Below are 20,166 nucleotides of genomic sequence, written 5' to 3'. Positions count from 1 at the left end.
CAGTGAAGAACTTGATACCCACTTTGCTTTCTCTTAAGCCGCGGGTCCATTCCCAGGGCGGTGGTCTGCCCAGCGTTGTTGGAATGAACCAGGCTGATTCTCAAGGCATGACTGGCTGCTCTCCATGACTCTCTGTCACAAACGATGTCCTACCATCCGATACGGTCACAGACCACTCTTCTGCCTTTGGGGTTACCTGGATCTGCAGTAACTAGAATTGACAGTCTTACACTCACGCTGTTGGATTCCTGATGGCGTCAGCATTTGTGCTCCACCTGTTCGTATACTTGCTAAAAAAATGAAAATGAGAGTGGCTCATTGGAATGTGTGTGAACTGAATACCAGCAAGAGCACGTATGGTGCTTCATACTCCAAGAGGGTAGCATCTGTGTTCTAGGCGGGGCGATCAAGGGGTCAAAGAAGAGTGGGGCCAAAGGCACACGAGCACCATCTTTTAAAGATTCCTGGAAGCAGCAGTGTGATCCTTCGTCGTGCATCCCCTTTAGCAGGACCAAGTTATAGGTCACGTCCAGCTGGGAAGGGAGGCTGGGCTGAGCCATCTTTATTCAGGGTGGCCTTGTGCCTAGGTATTCCTTTCATTGTGGAGAAAGGGGAGAACCGGTCCTGGCCACAGCCAGCAGTGGCACAGCTACTGAGCTTGTTATTTCAGTTATCTCGTATAGAAAATAGACTATGTGGGATTAATTTCCTTTTCTAAACATTGAAAAATTTGGATTTCCTAAGCTGTTGGAATAGTAAAATGGATATGGTGACTTACCAGGTGTGTGTTTTTTAAATAGACCTTTTGTCTCCCTGGTTTTTTAATTAAAAATATATTACTGGAGAATCATGGGAATTGAAAAGTCACTTTTTCCTTTGCAAATGAACTATTTGATAACGGCTTTTAAGAAAGACTTTTTTTTTTAAGAGTTAGCACTGATACTATTGATTCTCGGCACACTTGGCATATAAAAACCTGCTTGGTAATAACATACTCAAATTGAAAATTATTAAATGTAATAAATTAATGATAAAATAAACTTCATTCATTTAACTCTGGGCCTGCTATGCGCCAAGCAGTGTGTGAAGATCGAAGATGGGAGGCTGGGCTCACGGTCCAGCTCATACAGGTTCTTAGACTTGGTTCCTTGAAAGGTCAAGTCCCTAGAAGGACAAATGTGATTCTGTTTGGCAGCTGGAAAGTCAGGTATCTGATAATTCAGAAACACACAGGAAGTGATCAAATGGCATATTTGACAAGGTCAAGCAGCTGCTTTGTAAAACTGAAAGAAGAGCTTTGCTTGGAGACATTTCATTTTCCCTTTTCTTACTGCAGTAGATAACAGCATTTTTACGCTAATTCTTTGAGTGAGGACTTACTGGTAATGAGTTGCTTGATCAGCTGAAAAGCCCTTTCAGTTAATGACTTTATTTTTATTTATTTATTTTTAAGATTTTATTTATTTATTTGACAGAGACAGAGATAGCGAGAGCGGGAACACAAGCAGGGGGAGTGGGAGAGGGAGAAACAGGCTTCCTGCCGGGCAGGGAGCCCGATGTGGGGCTCGATCCCAGGACCCTGGGATCATGACCTGAAATGAAGGCAGACACTTAATGACTGAGCCACCCAGGCGCCCGACTTTATTTTTAAAATGAGCTGGTTATATAGTGATACCTGTACTTTCTCAATTTTTGTTGAAGTGGAATTCTTGGACATTTTAAATATAGTCTGGTTGTGATTTTCCCTTGCTGGATGCTAATTGTATTTTTCCTTGAGATTATTTAAGTCCTTATTGGTGGGAGATTGGAAGGCAGTGTTGAACCCAAGTCACTCCAAAAGGTGATGCCAGGGATGGAACCAGAATTCCTTCTCCAGCCCTTCTCCCTTTTGCTGATCTGACCATTCTTGTTGGTATTCCATGTAAATAGTTGAAATTGGTGCCCTGACTTCACTTTTTCCAGCCTTGGTAATGGTGGACGTTTCTGAGCTGGAAGACGAGATGCATGTGATGGATAATAACACTTTCTGCTTTCAGTGTTTGTTTATTGCATGAGCTCCCTTTTTCTTGGTCAGAGACACACCTATGGTAAAATGTCCCCAGTCAGGTAAGAACTAGAACCTTCAGGTTCAAACTTCACAGGAGTTTCACAGTCCCTGGAAACTGGATTTAGTTAGAGCATGTTTCTTCAAGGAGACGGGGGAAGAAAGTCTCTTATAAAATGTTTGGATGGCCAGGACGAGATGACTGATTTTGTGGTCCACATAAGGGCGGCAGATACTCTTTGGGCCCTCTGCCACGGAGCTCAACGTACTTTATAGACCTTAATTATAACTGGCCATGCTCTTGTAAAACGCTTTTTTTTTTAAAGGTAGGTAAATGAAAGTGCTTTAGTGATATTATGCAATCAAGAGAAAGGAGGTTTGGGATGTGGTGGTTTAGAGCAAGATCAGAGAGTATGGGGCACAACTGTTTCATCACTTACAGCTGTGTGACACTAGACAAGTTACTTGTCCTCTGAACCTGCATCCACATTTGTAAAATACATAGTGATAATGGCATCCGCTTCTTCATGAGCTCAGAGTGCTTCATATATAATAAGAGATGATAGCTGCCAGTGTATCCTTAATAATGGCTTGTTTGCCCTAATTTGGGGGTCGGATATGTGTTTATGTGATATCTTGGAAGGTCATTAGAAATCTAGTCTTTTGAAAGTGAGATTGTAGTTCAGAAGGGAGTGTCAGCCTTTTAATCACTTTTCTGTGGAAGCCTGAAAACCCAAGGCTGTTCCACTGTAAATTTTAACTTGTACTTGCCCAACTGGATCAGCCAGTTAGTACAGTTAAATAGGGTTTTGGTTTTCCTTGGCCAAACACTCTTGAGATCACACACACACACACACACACACACACACAACCAAATTCCTGCCCTTGAGGAGTTTATAGCCTGATTAAAGCAGGGTGGGGAGAAATCCTTGTCCAGGGAGGCTTTACTGTGGGGAGGATGAAACCTGAGGGCAGAGTCTTGTAGCATATTCATGTGTAAAGCCTGGAGCTGGAGTTGGGAAATTCTTGGTGAGTAGAGCTCTGGGGGAGCGGGGCAGGATGGCTGGAAGCTTGGGAGGGAAGGCACCAAGGTCTTCGTGTGCTCGGGAGGCCAGGGTAGCTCGAGCTGAATGGTTAGGAGGCGGCCCCCTGGGTGTGGCAGGCACGGTGTGGCATGGAGGAAGGGTGGTAATGTGCCTTGTCTGAGCCTCGGTTTCTTCATTTCCAAGATGCAGATACCTGCCTGCCGGATTACTGAAACATTGGAATAAAAGTCTATGTGAATAACCTTGTAATTACAGTGTCCCATCCATGCAAGCGGTTTCCCCCCTCCTCAGGGTTGCTGCTCTCCTGCTAAGAACTTAGAGCATGGGCACTTGTGAGTAGTACCTACTTGGGGGGCTGCAGTCAGTGCACGCATCGAATGCCACGGCTGTGTCAGGTACCGCCTCAGCTGTCGTGTTCAGGGAGCGAGGGAAGAGCCCCTGCACCCCTTGACTGGTAGCATTCTGGAGAAAAGATGGGGAGTTGACACACAAAACGGAATATCACAATTTCAAGTGCTGATAAGGACTGTGGAGACGAAGAACTAGGGCAAATGTAGGGAGTGACCGAGGGAGAGCTCTAGCCGGGATGATCAAGGTAGGGCCTCTCTGAGGTGGTGACGGGTGTTGAGCCCCGAAGGAGGCAAAAGATCCAGGGCAAGAATGTTTTGAGCCCAAGGAAGCAACTGCAGAGACCCTGAGATGGAAATCAGGTTGGTTTGTTCAAAGGACAGAAATCAGGCCAGTGTTGGGGGAGCGAGTTGGGGCAGATGAAGGGCACTTCCCGTAGTATCTTGTGGAGCACAGCGGGAATTTCGTGCCAGTGGCTGTGGGCACTGATTGGAGGGTGGAAGCGGAGGACTTATGTGCCTTAAGATGTAGGGAGGACAGTGGTTGCTCTGTGGAGGGTGGGCTGGACAAGAGTGGACAGAGGTAGACCAGTTGAAACAATACTACACTGTCCAGCTGTGACCAGATAATGGGCCCTGTGGCAGACATGTGGGTCAGAGTGAGATGCAGAGGCAGAGCCAGGAGAATGTATGAACGCCCTGGATATAGGATAGGAGGGAAAGCGAGCTATCAAGGCTGACTCCTAGGTGCCTGGCCTGAGCACCTGGATGGAGAGTATACATTTACCGAGAGAGAGGGAAGGCTTCTGGGGAGCACGTTGGGGAGTGGGGTTGTGTTTTGAACATACTGATTGTGAGATGCCTAGGAGGCAATTGGGTATTAGAGTGTGGAGCTTAGGGGAGAGGTCTGAGCTGAAAAGAGCTGTTTTGAGAGTCCTCTGTTAATGGAAGGAATATCCAGCACTGCGACGAGAATACAGAGACTAGGGGAGGGTCTGAGATCTTATGGAGAAGGAGGAGCCAGTGAATGGGGACAAGTATCCACTGGCTGGCACAGACTTTGCTGCCCTTTCTTCAGCCAGGCCAGCCTAGTTCCTACTTGGACAGGATTTGAGGGTCAAAATTGAACTAGACATGGGAAGTCACAGAGACTCTCCTATCCCTCTCCTCCTAAATAAGGGAAGTGAGCCCACAGTTCAGAGCTCTTGTGGGGCAAGACAGGAATGGTCATAGTTGGACACAGTTCCCAACTGTGAAGAATATACAGGTAACAGACACTTTGTGTTAAACTGGAGGGAGAAGAGGGTAGAAGGGGCTCTGTCTGCATGCTACCCTTCTAGAACTATCATTTAAAGCTCTAACGATGAAGAGGAGCCCCTGGTGCTTAATCTCACTGCTAAGATTGTGAAGGAGTTTGATATTCTGGGGATTCCTCTCAAATGTAAAGAAATGTGGTTTAGGGGTGCCTGAGTGGCTCAGTCGGTTGGACGGACGTCCAACTCTTGGTTTCGGCTCAGGTCGTGATCTTCTGGTTCGTGAGATCGAGCCCTGCGTCTGGCTCTGTGCTCAGTGGGGAGTCGGCTTAAGGATTCTCTCCCTCTGCCCCCCCCCACCTGTGCATGCTCTCTCTCTCTCAAATAAATAAATCTTTAAAAAAATGTGGTTTCGAATTTGATTCAGAAAGGGTAGTCTGTTTCCTTGGCCTGCTTTCCTGGACCTTCTAGTTTCTCTTTCCACGTGCTTAATTGTTTTGACTATTAAGGTCTTAAATGCACGCTGCATAATTGACACTGGGACCTGGGCAGGTCCTCTGTGAACCTTCATCCTTAGGGAATCAGATGAGATCAAGCTGGGCTCCTTGAGCTCCTCCAGGACACCGGGGACTAGTGGGGGTTGGCGGGCAGTGGCTCTGCCCGGGGGGTACGAGGGCTCAGTTACGGCGTGCATGGCGGCTGGCCCTGGAGGAGGAGGCAGAGAGGGCTGGGACTCACACATGAGGTGATGCTCAAGTGGAGTGCAAACGTCGGGAAGAGCTGGGGACAGGGCAGGCGTTCTGCGGGGCGTGGACGGTACCGGCAGACCTTCTGCCGAGTGTGGAAGCGCTGGTGAAGAGCCTGGTGGAAAGGACGCAGTCAGAGGGTTGGTCTGGTTGGAGCCCAGGTGGGTGTGGAGGGGGAGTGACGAGGCTGCAGTGTCACAGGACCCGCTCCAGGGGTGACCTCACACACTGCAGTGCTGCCTTATCTGAGGGGGATACATTCCAAGACCCCCGGTGGCTGCCTGAGACTGTGACAGTACTGAACCCCATATACACTATGTGCTTTCCTGTTCCCGCCTACCTGTGAGAAAGTCTCATTTATAAATTAGGCACAGTAAGAGACTCACAACAATGATAAAATAAAACAATTATAACAATATACTGTAATAAAAGTGGTGAATGTGGTGTGTCTCTTAAAATCTTGTTGTATTGTGCTCCCCCTTTGTGTGACGATGTGCGGTAACATGCCTGCGTGATGAGGTGAGGTGAGGGGAGTGATGTAGGCACTGGGACGCTCTTGACACTGTATTAGGCTACTCTTGACCTGACTGGAGCTGGAAGGAGGATAACCTGCTTGCGGACCACGACTGATCACGGCTAACGAGCTATGGAAAGAGAAACCGTGGATAAGGGGGAGTATTGTGTGGGAACAGGTGATTTTCCTGTATTTCTCATCTGTACGCAGCCATGTGGAGAATCCAAGATGGGCTGAGTTAAAGACCTTCAAAAATATTCGGGCTGTGAATTCTGCATGTTTCAAACCAAAAATGAAGTTCGAGCTTCATTTGACGAGTAGAAGTTTTAAAGCTTTCTCTCAAAACCCATCAAATGGGCTCATTTTGGTGTTGTCCTTTTAGTTGAGGGCATTTATGTTATCTAAAGCTGCCTTTTGATACCTTCTAGGCTTTCCAAGCGTGGTGTGGGCGTTTGAGGCAAACTGCTCTCGGTGTAAGGTGTTGCTAAGTGTTCTGTTTTGAAAGACCAGTTTCCTCTGCGAACGCATTCATCAGTAGGAATCGCTGGAATTAGGACCGCTGACAACTGTAATAGGTCCAGTTGAGGTGGGGCAGTGGGTCAGTCACGGCGTGGGACAGAGCACTCGCTTAGCGAGGGGCTTGGGAAATACTTGCTGAATGAATGAAGGAGTGAACAGATGATCGAGAGGTTGTGCTATCACATTGGCAGGCAGCATTTCCTTGTCATTTTACTCAGATTTATAGACAAAACTTTAAGACAATATCACATTATTACAGTCTAACTTTTACATTTAAAAACTCACAGTGCAGGGGCGCCTGGGTGGCTCAGTCGGTTAAGCGTCGCCGGGCTCGCTGCTCAGCAGGGAGTCTGCTTCTCCCTCTGCCCCTCCCCACTGTGTGTGCACATGCATGCGCGCTCTCTCTCTCTCTCTCTGTCGTGCTCTCTCTCAAATAAAATCATTTAAATAAAAACTCACAGTGCAAACATTTTTTCAAAAATAATCTAGAGCCTTCAAAGGCGTTGTCTGGATTGCTGGTAGGAGGATAAGCAGCAGCGGGAAGTGCTCCCCATTGTCCTCTGCTTTTAGAAGGCTACTTGTAGAAATGGTGGAAGGTTCAAGGTTTCTCAGATTTTAAATTTGCTGTGTTGAAATTGAATTGTGTAAACTACTGTATGAACGTGGCTCATTTATTAAAAATACTGGCTGAGTGCCCTTTAAGTACTGAGCACCGAGCTGGGTGCGAGGGGTGCAGCAGTGAGCAGAACAGGTGTGCCCCTGCCTCATGCAGCCGGCCCTGTGACAAGGGAGATGGACGATATGCAAGTCCTCTAATGACTAACCGTGCTTATTGCTATGAAGGAAAGGTGAATGCGAACTGACACCTGCCCTAGCCTGGAAGGTACAGGAACGTTTTTAAACAGAGACCTCAAGTTGAGTAAGGGGATTCCAGGGAGAGAGGAACATGTACAAAGGTCCTGAGCCAGGAGAGAATATGTGGTCGAGGGTTTGAAAGAAGCCCAGTCTAGCTAAAGGGTCCAGAGTGAGGGAAAAGTTAAACTCAGACTGTGCTCTTCAGAAATACCTAGCCTCAGCAAAAATATTTTAGGTTATCATCAAAATTTAAGTTCCCGGTGGCTGAGTATAGTTTAATATGAATAAGGAAGAGACTGTTTAGATTTCTTGCCTGGGTAGAGAGCCTAATGCCTATGAAGAAGTCTGTGTCCTAACCCCCCAAACCTGTGAATTATCAGGTTAAATGGCACAGGGGACTTAAAGTTGCAGATTAGGGTTGCTCATCAGATGACCTTAAGATGAGGGAGATTATCCTGGATTACCCATGTGGGCAATCGGAGGGATCCTCCTGATGTGGAAGAGGGAGGCAAAAGAGAGACCTGGAGCTGCATCACTGCTAGCCTCGCAGAGGGAAGAAGGGGCCAGAAGTCAAGGAATGCAGGCAGCCTTAGAAGCTGGCTAGGTGAGACCGATGCTCCCATAGAACCTTCAGAAAGCAACTGCGGACACTTTGATTTTTTACTTCTGAGCTATGGAACTCTAAGATGCTAAGTTTGTGTTCTATGGCCAAGCGGCCATAGAAAACCAGTACAGCTGCCCGAGTCAGGGTCTCCTTGCAGAGATGGCTGTTGCCACCAAGTCGCTTGGCAGTCATGACCTCTGATAGTTTGCTATTCCCAGAGCAGTGGAGAGGGGCTGCTGCACACCCCGTCTGGAGGCAGTGGGCTCTGATGGCTCTTCCGTAAGTACTGATTACGCACTGCCGTGTGCCAGAGTCTGCTCCAGGAGCTTGGGAGGAGTCCTTGGGATCAGTCCGGAAGGATCTGTGCCCTCCTAGAGCTTCAGTCCCTGTGCCCACAGCCCTGACCTATACAGAGGGCTGGTGAGGGTAGAGATTTCTAGCTCACGACTGCAGCATATAAACTTTTGTGAGTGCAGAGTTCTCAGATGTATTTTTTAAATCTCCAAATGACCAGTCACCAAAATAAGGAAAACAGTGTAAGATTTCATAACTTTAATTATATATATATATATATATATATATATACACACACACACACACACACACATACATACATACATACATACATTTTGGCTGGAAAGCCTAACAGGAGGTATTAGTCTGATGACTGGTTTTTCTAGTCGCAAAGGAGAGAGAAGCAGGCCCTTTCTCCCCTGAAGGAATCTGACACAGGCAGAGTTGCAGGGTTTAGATGAAAGCACAAGCAAGCTTTCATGCCTCCTTGCTTCTCTTTGCCAGGTGGGGAAGAGAGGGAAGGACTCCTCAGCAGTCGGGGCAGGCTGTCTGGGGTGCTGATGGTGACCAGGGGTGGTGCAGGGGTATGGACAGCCCTGTTGGCCCCTGGTCCTTGGAGAGCAGGAGCACTGCCCTGCCTCTGGCTGGAGGGAGAAGTATCTCTCAGTGCGCACCTGGAGAGTCAACCTGGTTGGGCGAGAGGGGCTCTCCCAAGGCCAGTGGTGCCTCGGTGTCCTCAGGTAGCCTGGACATGGGGAGATGGACCGTAGGGCCTCCCAGGCCAGAACAACTCACCAGTGCTTGTGAGACCACTGCCAGATCCAACCACATAGTTGGAATTTCAGGCACAGTGTTTTAAAATTCAAGCTGTTGCATCAGTCAAGTTCCATTGCTAGCTTTATACCTAAGCCTGGGCTGACTGTATAATTTGTCTACCCAACTGGGATATTTGTGTCCGGGAAAGGGAGTCCGGAACAACAGGTGTGAACCAGGACTGTCCTGGGAAAACCTGGGTGCGTGGTCAGCCGAGCTAAGTGCTGTAAGCTTTAACCACTCTGTGGATAGTCTGGTGACCAAAAAGGACTCCATGCAACATGGCCTCTGTGTCAAAGGGATGGGCTTTCCAGGAGAGAAAGTGTGACCCAGGGGCCTTTCCTAAGATGCCTGTCCACAGCCCAGGGGGGTCTTGAAGAGTTGTTTTCTGTACACCTTTGAATATAATGCAAGATCTATTTTTTCACCCCCAAATCATTTTACCTTATATATGAGCCCTTATAAAGTTGTTCTCCTGGGAGGGTTGCCCTCTTGATTACTTTATTTTGAACAACAAATTTCTGTTTGTTATAAACACATTAGCCTACAAGGACCTCCATCAGTTATAATTGTGGATGCGGATAGAGGTTAAATTGGTTTTAAAATATTTTAAATAAAATAAATTGCTTTTAAAAAGGAGGAAAAGATATTTAGCTCCCATTTAGTAATAATTCCTCAGGATTTGACACCATAATTGCAAGTCTTGGATGTGGTTATAAACTTTAAAATGTCCTGGGAATGCTCCTGAAAACTGGGTTAGACATGGTTTTCAGAAAGTAATGTCAAAGAAACATATGGAATTTGAATAAAATCACTTCATGAAATACAGGTAAAACTACTTTTAAATGTTTAATATGTTATTTAAATGTTTGTATAAATGATCAGATGTCAGTTGGCTATTTCATCTATATTCATAAAAGCTTATAATACAAATTGGCCAAAAAACCTGTTTTGGATTCTTTTTTTCCAAGCAAGGAGTCTTATTTGTAGGCATCCATAGTAGATGAGGGCAGGTAGTAACGATTAAGAGGTGTTATGGGAATAGTTGGGAGAAAGACCTCTTCAGACTGCAAGGAAACAGGGCTGGGATGAAGACTGGATTCCTTCATTCAGATGATTGGGCTTTGACTTAAGGTTGCAGATGGTGGACTAGGTGTACAGGTTTCCCTCCACGCTCCTCAAGGCTCCATAATGGGTGAGATTAGGTTACTACAAGACAGGAGGCAGACGGCTCTGGCTTACGGCTGTAACAAGGGGAGGAGCCACAGTCTGGAGCAGGTCATGCCGGGATTAGGGCCAAGGGGAGAGATGGTCTGTCCTGTGACCACCCTGGGAATCATCAGGTAAGGCAGGGACTGCGGAATGAGGTATAGATCTGAAAGGGAAAGTCTGTCTGCAGGACCACAGATGCCAGATAACACCACCGTCCCCATGTCTGTCCAGAGTATAGGCTGCCCGCATTAACACTCTGGCAAACAACTAAACCAAACCATATAGCACTTCTTTTTTGGGGGGGGGGGGATGGGAATGTTGACAGGTTTTACAGAACTTAAATTGATTACAGCTCAAAAATAAAAAATTGAGGGGCACCTGGGTGGCTCAGTCATTAAGCATCTGCCTTCGGCTCAGGTCATGATCCCAGGGTCCTGGGATCGAGCCCCACATCGGGCTCCCTGCTCCGCGGGAAGCCTGCTTCTCCCTCTCCCACTCCCCCTGCTTGTGTTCCCTCTCTCGCCGTGTCTCTCTCTGCCAAATAAATCTTTTTTAAAAAAAATAATTGATTCTTGTAGAATCAATATAATCAAATAAAAAACCCTAAAAGCTACTAGGTCTTCTAATGTAAATGTTGGCACCCCAAGAATTTAAGGCTTCCTCCTCTAGCATTTACTTGCAGAGTGGTTTGCAGTCTGATGGCAGCTCCCTACCCACTCAGCTTAAAGTGAATCCGGCCATTGGCGGGCCCCACCCAGGGCTCCCTTCGGAATTCCTGCTCATGGTGAGACCGAGCCAAAAATGGACCACCACAGGAGAACCAAGGACTCTGAGGCGTGTGGTGAGAGCTAGCAGCATAAAAGGGAATGGCTGAAGGAAACCAAGAGAAACACTGGAAGAAACAGATAATCCAGGAACAGAACGAGAACTGAGGGGGGGAAAAAACCTTCCAGGTAAAATGCTCAAAATGTTAAGAACACGTTGATCCACAAATTAAGAACAGAGTGTGCTATTATGTAAAAGACATGACCGGAACCAAGAAAGAGCTTTTGGAGATGACAGAACTGCTGAAATTTAAAATTTTCAGTAGAAATATTAGAAAATCAAGTTGGAAAAACCTCAGAACCACAGAGAGGGAAGGAGGCCAGGAGTCCCAATACCTGACCAGTTAAGGGGTTCCAGAAAGAGCACAGAAAATGGGACCGTGAGTCCATTGGTTGAAAGAGGCCATGCAGTCGGCACACAGTAAGTGGATAAAGGCTCACGTGCAGGTACACGGTTGTGCCGTTGAGAACGCCTAGGGTAAGTGAAAAGCCTGAAAGTCAAAGAAATGAAAACTGGACTTCCCTTAGAATTTTTGTTGGCACCACTGGATACTAGAATAAGAGCAATAGCATCTAAGTTCTGAAGAAGATGTTTTTCAACCTAGAGTCCTACACCCAAACTATCAATGAAGGACAAGAGCAGAATGATGACATTTTTGTACATGGGGGGACTAAGTTTACCTGTCATGTACTGTTCCTTAGGATGATTTTTAATAAGATAATCAGAGTAAGAGGGAAACCTGTTTTCCAGAGCGGATCAGCCCAGCAGGGCAGTCCTCGGATGCCCGGTACGACAACCCTAGAACAGTCTGTGTAGTAACAGGAGGTCTGAGGCCCCTGAGGAGGAAACCCGAGCAAGGAAGCAATCCTGATTTAATACAAGGTATGACCAGGAGCTTAGACATGATTGAGGCTAGGAAAAAAAGCAAACAGTGTAAGGAAAAAGGCAATGAGAAATGCCAAGAAAAGCAAAAGTCATGGTTCAAATGTGAAGTACACCAAGCAATCGATAGAGTGGAAGAAACGTCTGTTTGACCTTGATGCTGGGGGCAGTTTCCTTTGAGGCCAAGGGCTCTGATACTGGTCCAGATAGAGAAGTTCAATGTGGTTTGATTGAACACTCAATATTTACCTGGTTATGTAAAAGAACAGGTGTCTTGTGGTTATGAAAGACAAAATGTAAGTGGTAATCTAGTCTGATAATAGTATAAAAGTTTAGCTAATGGGTGGTAGGAGTTGGGGGGGGAGTTGGGGAGAAAGGGTCTGGGTGTGGACGGCTGCATCTCCCCAATTAGGGAAGGGAGAGATGGTGTTGAAAGTTGGTGAAGGGAAAATAGAAGGTTAAATATATTGCATAAAACTTCAGGGGTAACAGAAGAACTAAGGTAATATAGTTAACTAAACATGGGAAGGAAAGTGAAGTAGCAAGTAGTGTAAGTCTGTTCCTTTTCATGTTGTGGGGTCTACAGTTATCGTCCAAAGCTGATAAATCGAGAAATAAAAGTAGAAGCAGAAGTAATGGAGTTGGGGTGCCTGGGTGGCTCAGTTGTTAAGCGTCTGCCTTTGGCTCAGGTCATGATCCCAGGGTTCTGGGATCGAGCCCCGCATTGGGCTCCCTGCTCCGCGGGAAGCCTGCTTCTCCCTCTCCCACTCCCCCTGCTTGTATTCCCTCTCTCGCTGTGTCTCTCTCTGTCAAATGAATAAATAAAATCTTTAAAAAAAAAAATAATGGAGTTACGGAGAAGTAAATCCAGAATTTTTTTTTTAAGAGGTTTTCCTAGAGAATGGGGCTTGGGGTGAGTTTTGAATCTGCTGTCCATCATAAGTTCTTTCCTACTTTTTGGTTTTTTGTCATTTATTTGTATATATTAAACAAAAATTAAAAATTGAGTTTGAACATGGGTTAAATGTAGAGGTGACACAATGCCATGGTGATGCCATCTTTTAATTTTTTTAATAATTTGGACAAACTAAGAAAACTGTATTTTATATTCAGCAATAATAGTGTCCTTGTTCTAATGAGGCAGTATCTCATGTTTCCTGGGACAAAGTTGCATGGCTAGAGGCAGAATCTTTAATCCTTGAGGAAACGAATTATTGCCAAAAACAATGAAGCAAAGCTGCTATTGTCCTTAGAGTTTTAAAAGTGTTCCAGTGTTTAGATCTTTTGCTTGAAGTAGTTACACAAAAGTATACCAGCTCTGTTTGGGAGAGAACTTGAGGATATAAAATAGGAGTGTGGATTTCTTGAAGTTTGAAATAAACTTGTGGTGAATAGCATGAGAGTAGGTCCTGAATACTTGTGCCAGGAATTCTGATCTAGACTCCAAAGATCTGAATTTATATCCTACCCTCAGTTTTATGTCACACTTGTGTCATTATTAGCCTTTTATATTGTATTTTGCTATTTCAGATTTTATTTTTCATCTTTAAAGATGATGTGGTTTTGCAGGTTTTGTTTTTGTTTTTGTTTTAAGTTTTATTTATTTAAGTAATCTCTACACCCAACGTGGGGCCTGAACTCATGACCCCGAGATCCAGAGTTGCACACTCTTCCTACTGAGCCAGCCAGGCGCCCGGAGTTTTGTATTTTAAATGTGGCTTTCCAATGTGTTGGAATCCCAGGGCAGTTTGTATGTCATTACAGCTTCAAAATCGTGGAGGTGTGATTTTTCACTAGCCCCGTGGAAAGCACTCTGGGAAGTAATTTTTCCTGTTCCTTTTGGTGTCTAATACAATCCTGGATCAAACTTAGATCCTCACCCTGCCTGATAGGGGAATAGGCTTCTTAGACCCTGTTCTGTTAATTTCCGCCATTTCCCTCTGAAGGCCATAACTTCTATCCCCTGGTCCGTGTCACTTTGAATGCGCATTGTTACTGTAGTTTTGAATTCCTCTGTACACACCGGGTGAGTCAGTAATGACAGCATTGCTGTCACTGCTTCTTAGGAGGAAATGAACTGAGCAGCCTGGCAGCTGCTGCCCGAGGCCCAGGCATTGCAGCGGGGATCCTGGCAGTGCCCAGAGAATGTGTGCTGCTTACATGAGGCAGCGTCAAAGGGCACTGGGGGCCAAGTGGAGACAGATGGGATTGGCCCAGAACTGGATTTTGGTGTGGCCTGCGTGCAGACTATCCCTTTTGGAGCTATACGAGTCGGCTACCTCAGGAGCCAGCTCTGTTTGAGTGGCTTAGCCCAGTGCCCGTCCTGCAGGACTTAGGTGGGTTGTTGCATCAGGGATGGTGCCGTCGTTTGACTGGACACAGCTCTCTTTGATCATTTGTTCCTGCCAGACATAGCCTCCGCTAATGGGCTGTGACCTTCTGATTCAGGCTGGGTTCAAGCTGAATTAAGAGTTTGCTTATTTCCTGACCCAGAGAAGACTGCTTTTACCTTGAGAATTAGGATACCTGCCAGTTGTTGAGTTTGGTTGGGGTTAGTTACTGTGTTCTCCCATCAAGGGGCTTCCTTAGGTTTTCTCGGATTCTGATTTTACCGACTTACTTGCACCTGCCCCCCAGTCATTGTTTTCCTGAATTTCCTATGACGTGTGGTCCCAGGGAGCCAGGTGCAGGCAGAGCAGGGGCAGCCTGGGTGACGGCTGTCTCTCCTTCCTCTGGCTGGCTGGGGCCTGAGGCCAGGGACCAGAGGGGGTCTGCCCACGGCCGCAGAGCACCCTAGCCTCCCTCCATCCGAGGTAGGACAGATTCTGGAGTGGGCTCACTGTGCCAACCGTCCAGGGCCCTGGGAGGAAGGAATGTGCTGCAAACACGTGCAGGCAGGGTCCTCCCCCGCCCCCGGGAGGCAGTGTGACTATTAACGTTATTCTCCAGAGGCACATTTCTCTTAGGCGCTGAGTTCTCTTCTGGGTTTTCTGCCCCTCCCCACCCGCTCAAACCTTGCTGTTTCCATTCTTCTGTATGGTTGGCTTTCCTCTGCAATAGCTGCCGTGAGTAAAATGTGTGGGCTCCTTCTATAAGAGCTTGGCATTTTTAGCACATGTGAAATTGTGCTGCCACAGCCTCTGTAACCAGCTGGCAGACGAGTGAAATGCCTCCTCCTCCTCGCTCGCCTGCTAAAGGCTTGCCTTCGCCCCTCGGGGTGAGAACTGGCGGAGGGCGGAGCTGCCAAGGAGGGAGAAATGCTACCACGCGGCGGGGGCAAGCGGCGGGCCTGCTCTCAAGGCCCGGCTGTCCACGTGAATAGAACAAATCCCCGCAGCTTTGGAAACAACAGGAAATCCGTCCGCGCCCATCCCCTGCGGGGCACAGCAGTCCGCGGCAGCCCGGGGCTCCGAGGGGCTCCGGGGGGCTCTGCGGGTGCGCGCCCCTGGCCCTTTACCCCGGAGCCCCGGGCTCCGCAGACCAGGCTGGCTCATCCCCACGTGCGTCTTGTGGCGTCACCGATTCCCACCCGTCCGTGTCGTCTGGCTCTTCCCCTGTCAGCCTCTGCACAACCGCGCGCCCCTCACTTGCCGCCTCGGCGACCCTCTTCCTGGCAGGCAGGCTTTGGCGCCCTCCTCTGGAGCGCGCTCAGGATTCCGGGGTGCGGGGGGGGGGGCCTCCGGCCGCCTCTGCGCTCTCTGGTCTCAGACCCGCTTCCCGGTCTGGCTCCCTCAGGGCCAGAGTTCGGCGGGGAGCCGGGCAACCCTTACTCATTCTAGAAGGCTCTTGAAGGTTCGTGGAATGAACAAGTGAACGAGTGAGTACAGTGAAGAGGAAATAGCAAGCCCAGCACCTGCCTTAGGTAGCTTGCCAGGCTCCTTGGCTGTGGCTGAGGAGGCGAGGAAGTGGTCAGAGAAGACTCGGTAGTAACCTTGGAACTCCGGGCTGCTCTTTATAGCCTTCCCGTTGGAGCTGGTTATCTTTACAGATAACCTCTTCCCAGTCTTCGCGCCGCCTGATTCCGGGAACGCTTTCGCTCTGCCTGCCCACAACCTTTCCATATTTTGCTTACATCTTTCGGTAAACAGAGCAGTTCTTGTTGCTGTGTTTCGTTGTGTAGGTTTTGCCCTTTCAGCTAGGTTATAAATGCCTTAAAATCTGGGGTTTTATATCTTAGGAAGCATTTGAAAGGAATGGGAAAAATAGTGCTCCAAAGTAATTTTTTGTCCCTACACATATTTATGTATGTGTATACATGTATATAGAGCTGTGAGATCTTAGGGGCAGAGTGATTACCCTCCTTGCAAAGGCCTCTGTTTTCTTACCTGTAAAGTTAGAGGGCTAGATGCTCTCTGCTCTTTCCCATGCTCACATCCTGTGATTCCGTGCTGTTGAGCCCAGCACTTGGCTAATCCCGCCCAGGCCCTGGGTCAGGGTTCCAGCTCCAGATCAGCCAAGTAGTTGAGCTTGTTCACTTACGGCTGAGGCCAGTTCACCTCCCAGCTGTCTGTCGGGGCTCCTGGGATCTGGGACAACATTGGCGGAATGTGTGTGTGGTGGTCCTGTGGAGACCCCTGTGGTCCTTGGCCTTGCCTCTACCCTCTGCCAAGAACTTCCAGGCTCCAAGGACCCTTACTTTCTGCTTGGGGAGTTGTTTGTTCACATTTGTGTGTCCAGCTCTTTCCCCCAGCTCCAGCTTCGTTTCTCTCTGTCCAGTCAGGTGTGTTCCTTCTCTGTGTTTCTGTTCCTAGCTGTTCCGTGAGTCCGCCAGACCCAGAGATGGGGAGTAAAGAGCGTTCTCAAAAGGAACCCTGCAGAAAGACAGCAGGTCTCTGAAGATCCCTCCTGGCTGTGAAACTGAGATTTTAAGGCTTGTGGGTTGGGGTTAGGGCCCCCTCTTACCGGAGCTAGCAGCACTGGGGCGGGAGGGAAGAAGGCGTGGTGTGATACCTAGTGCACAGGTGCCCGCCCAGACCCTCCTGCCGCGTCTGCGCCAGGCTGATAGAGGCTGCTGGCGGACGAGCCTGGCCGGGCCAGGAGTGCCCCCAGTAAGAGAGAGAGCACGCGAGCGGGCCGGAGGGAACGAGATTCAGGCCAGTCGTATCTTGGGCAAGGTTAGGTTCTAAATCAGTATTATTAAAAGATAAACTAACTGAGTCATATTAAAAAAAAACTTACGAGTTGGAGCAAAAATTGATCGGAATCTGGCAGCGGCAAATTGGAAGTGGTTAGGAGTGCTCTGCCAGCCGGAACCAGGGGAAAGACTCCCACGGAGAAAATAAAAAAGCAAAGAAAAATTATTTAATCAGCTGTAGCTTAAAGCCTGGTTGGCTGCTTGTGATTGGTTGTCGCTCAGGTTTGATTTTACAACCTTGAGGCCTTTACAGGCTTAGATATTTTTGCTCCCATAACTACCACGTCATTAGAGCCACACGGGCCTAACGGCTGCCTCGTTTAATTAATGAAACAGTGTGTGAACTGAAGATTCGGGTATAGTCGAAATTCCCTTTGAAAAGTACCTCAGGAAGGCACAGTGTTAGAAGATGACGTATCATCGCTTGTTAAGTTTAATGGGGCCATTTCCCCCCTCCAGTGTTTGTTGAGTTCCGTATGTCCTTGGCTTAGGTTTAGGGGTCATGTTCTATAAAGTGTGTCTTTTAGAACACCAGAATCCTACTCAGAGAGGTGCTGATACTATGAGAGATGGCATACTTTTCACGTTGTTTCAACAACCCCTTTTCGGGCTTGACTTGCTTAGCTGTGCGTGCGTGCGTGTTGCACGGGCCAGCCGCAGGACTCCACCTTTACTGTCCCCAGTGCCTAAGCCAGCGGGGCATCTGGGAGCTCTTGACCACCAGTGATCCTGACGTCTGAACATCATGGTTCTAATTGAAATGTTAATTGCGTTTGTTAAACTCAACTCTCCAAATTTTCTGTTTTGTCAACAGGTTGCTCGTGGGGGCCCCTCGGGCGGTGGCCCTTCCACTGCAGAGGGCCAACAGGACAGGCGGCTTGTATAGCTGTGACATCACCTCCCCCGGGCCTTGCACACGGATTGAATTTGATAACGACGGTGTGTTCTTCTGTCCTCACTCTGTCCACTTGGCCAGCTCGCCTGTACCCCACTTGCCTTTTCCATGAGGAGGGAAAGGGGTCCAAGCCTTTGTTCTTGGAGAGATCGCCCCTTTTAATTACATGTCTGGACTGTTTCTTGTTTGCCCTGAAAACATCTACTTCTTAAATGCTGCTGGGATGCCCACCGAATTGCAGCCCGTCCTGATCTTGCTTTCTAAAAGGCTCTGGCGTATTCATGTCGCCACCTAGTGCTGCGCTGAGCTTCTACAGGAGGCTGCTGGAAAGCTGATTCAGAGCCGCAAAGACAATTGTGCATAGCTTGTACTTGGCTGCCGGAAGTGCTCGCTTGCTGTTAAAATATTTGAGAGAAGACTGTTTTAAATATCAGATCTCTCTGAAGTGAGAGCTGACCATCGTGGCTAATTTTGCCATTCCGGCTCAGATAGAGGCTTGTTTTGTGAGGGATCTCTGCTGAGCCGAGCAGTTAGTGTGCTGAGAAGCTCCAGGGCAGCAGATTTGACATCCTTGGTCTAAGTAGATTTGCAAATTCATGTTGATGTTGTTCTCTTTTTCATCTTTTAGAAATGACATTTGTTTTTTTTTCTTTACTGATTAGAAAATGATATATGTTAATTGTGGGAAAGTTACAAAAGACACAGAGCTATATAAAGAAAAACCCAAAAACCCATGGGTAATCTAGACATAATCACTCTTTAACATTTTGGCATTTTGGCTTCTCTCCACTTAAACTTGTTTAGTTTTCACATTTTTGCAATGATTCAGGATTAAAAAAATCATGCCTGCCTTCTCATTGAGGAAGGCAAAAATTTGGATACAGGGTCATACAGTAGGTTCAGATTGATACTGAAATGAACACATACATGATGGTGTTTGTGGTTTCTCTTTTTTTTCGGGGGGGGGGGGAGGTAAAAACTAAATATATTGCTTTCCTTCTTGGCATTGATAGAAAGATATAAAGTGAATCTGAGGCCTTGTCTTGTCTTCTCCAAGAAAGAAAAGAATAGTTCATGCTGTTATATAACAAATTTAGGACTATGTAGAGAAGTGCCGACTTCTTGTTAGTTTGGATGGTAGCTGGAGTTTGGAGACTGGATGTTCACATCACTGCTTTAAGATGCATATGTTGGAAGCTACCCCTGAGTCTTATAATTTTCAAATAGCTTTTTGTACTCAGGATCCTGGTTGTCAGAAAGAGTGTAGGGCCACCAGGTGGTAAAGCTATTTATTTTATGTAAAGAATTTTAAGAAGGTTCTTACCAATAACCACTTACCTGTTTTCTTAAAAGGAGAAATAATTTTTCTGGATTGAGTAACTTGGAATCTAGGCAGTTTAGAAACCAGCTTGTATTTGTGTTCATCTCTCGCTTCATTGCCTGCTTCAGTCACTTTGAAGTCCTAACTGTGTGTACGTAACCTGCACTGCTTTCCACAGCTGACCCTTCATCAGAAAGCAAGGAAGATCAGTGGATGGGGGTCACCGTGCAGAGCCAAGGTCCAGGGGGCAAAGTTGTGGTAAGTGTGGAGAAGCGCACCCATTCCACAATGTCTGAGTGCCTGTCATGTGTTGGCGCCAGGCTGACAGCAGCGAACAAGGCCGGCAGAGCGCCTGCCCGCACAGGGGACATTCCAGAAGACTCACTGCTTTACAGCAGGAATTGATGTCAAGAAGAAATCAAGGCATTATTTTTTCTGTGATTTCTAAAGTTTTATATATTTATTTATTTGAGAGAGGGAGAGCAAGGCAGAGGGAGAAGGAGAGAGAATCGCAAGCAGATTCCATGCTGAGCATGGAGCCTGATGCAGGGCTCCATCCTGTGATCCTGAGATCATGACCTGAGCTGAAACCAAGAGTCGGATGAGTGACTGAGCTACCCAGGCGCCCCTCTGTGATTTCTGATACACTTTGAAATAGTCATAAAACCTGCTCTTCTTTAGAACTTTCAGACTCAAGGAACTTATTAATAAACCTTCACTGAATATCCCTAAAACGCCAGACGGTCTTTAGAATGCAGAACAAAACTAGACATGGTTTATGTCCCAGGAACCATGTGGCTTTTTTAGATGAGTTCTAAAAAATACGGGAATAGCCATGGAAAGTAAGAGCAGGTAATTTAAA

The 20,166-nt window shown here is 47.2% G+C and overlaps 1 protein-coding gene across 3 annotated transcripts in view; it reads left to right on the top strand.

The window, feature by feature from the left end:
- ITGA6 (integrin subunit alpha 6) overlaps window positions 1-20,166 on the top strand; it is a 73,282-nt gene that overhangs the window by 15,559 nt on the left and 37,557 nt on the right. For all 3 annotated transcript variants that reach the window (XM_032407970.1, XM_032407953.1, XM_032407962.1), the window contains exons 2-3: window positions 17,903-18,027; window positions 19,483-19,562. In XM_032407970.1, coding sequence (XP_032263861.1) covers window positions 17,903-18,027; window positions 19,483-19,562 — 205 coding nt within the window. The remainder of the gene's footprint in view (window positions 1-17,902; window positions 18,028-19,482; window positions 19,563-20,166) is intronic.

Source organism: Phoca vitulina, unplaced genomic scaffold, assembly GCF_004348235.1.
Source record: "Phoca vitulina isolate PV1807 unplaced genomic scaffold, GSC_HSeal_1.0 scaffold1, whole genome shotgun sequence".
Classification (NCBI taxonomy): Eukaryota; Metazoa; Chordata; class Mammalia; order Carnivora; family Phocidae; genus Phoca; species Phoca vitulina.
The sequence above is the reverse complement of the archived record's forward strand: the minus strand, read 5'-3'. Positions and strand labels throughout refer to the sequence as shown.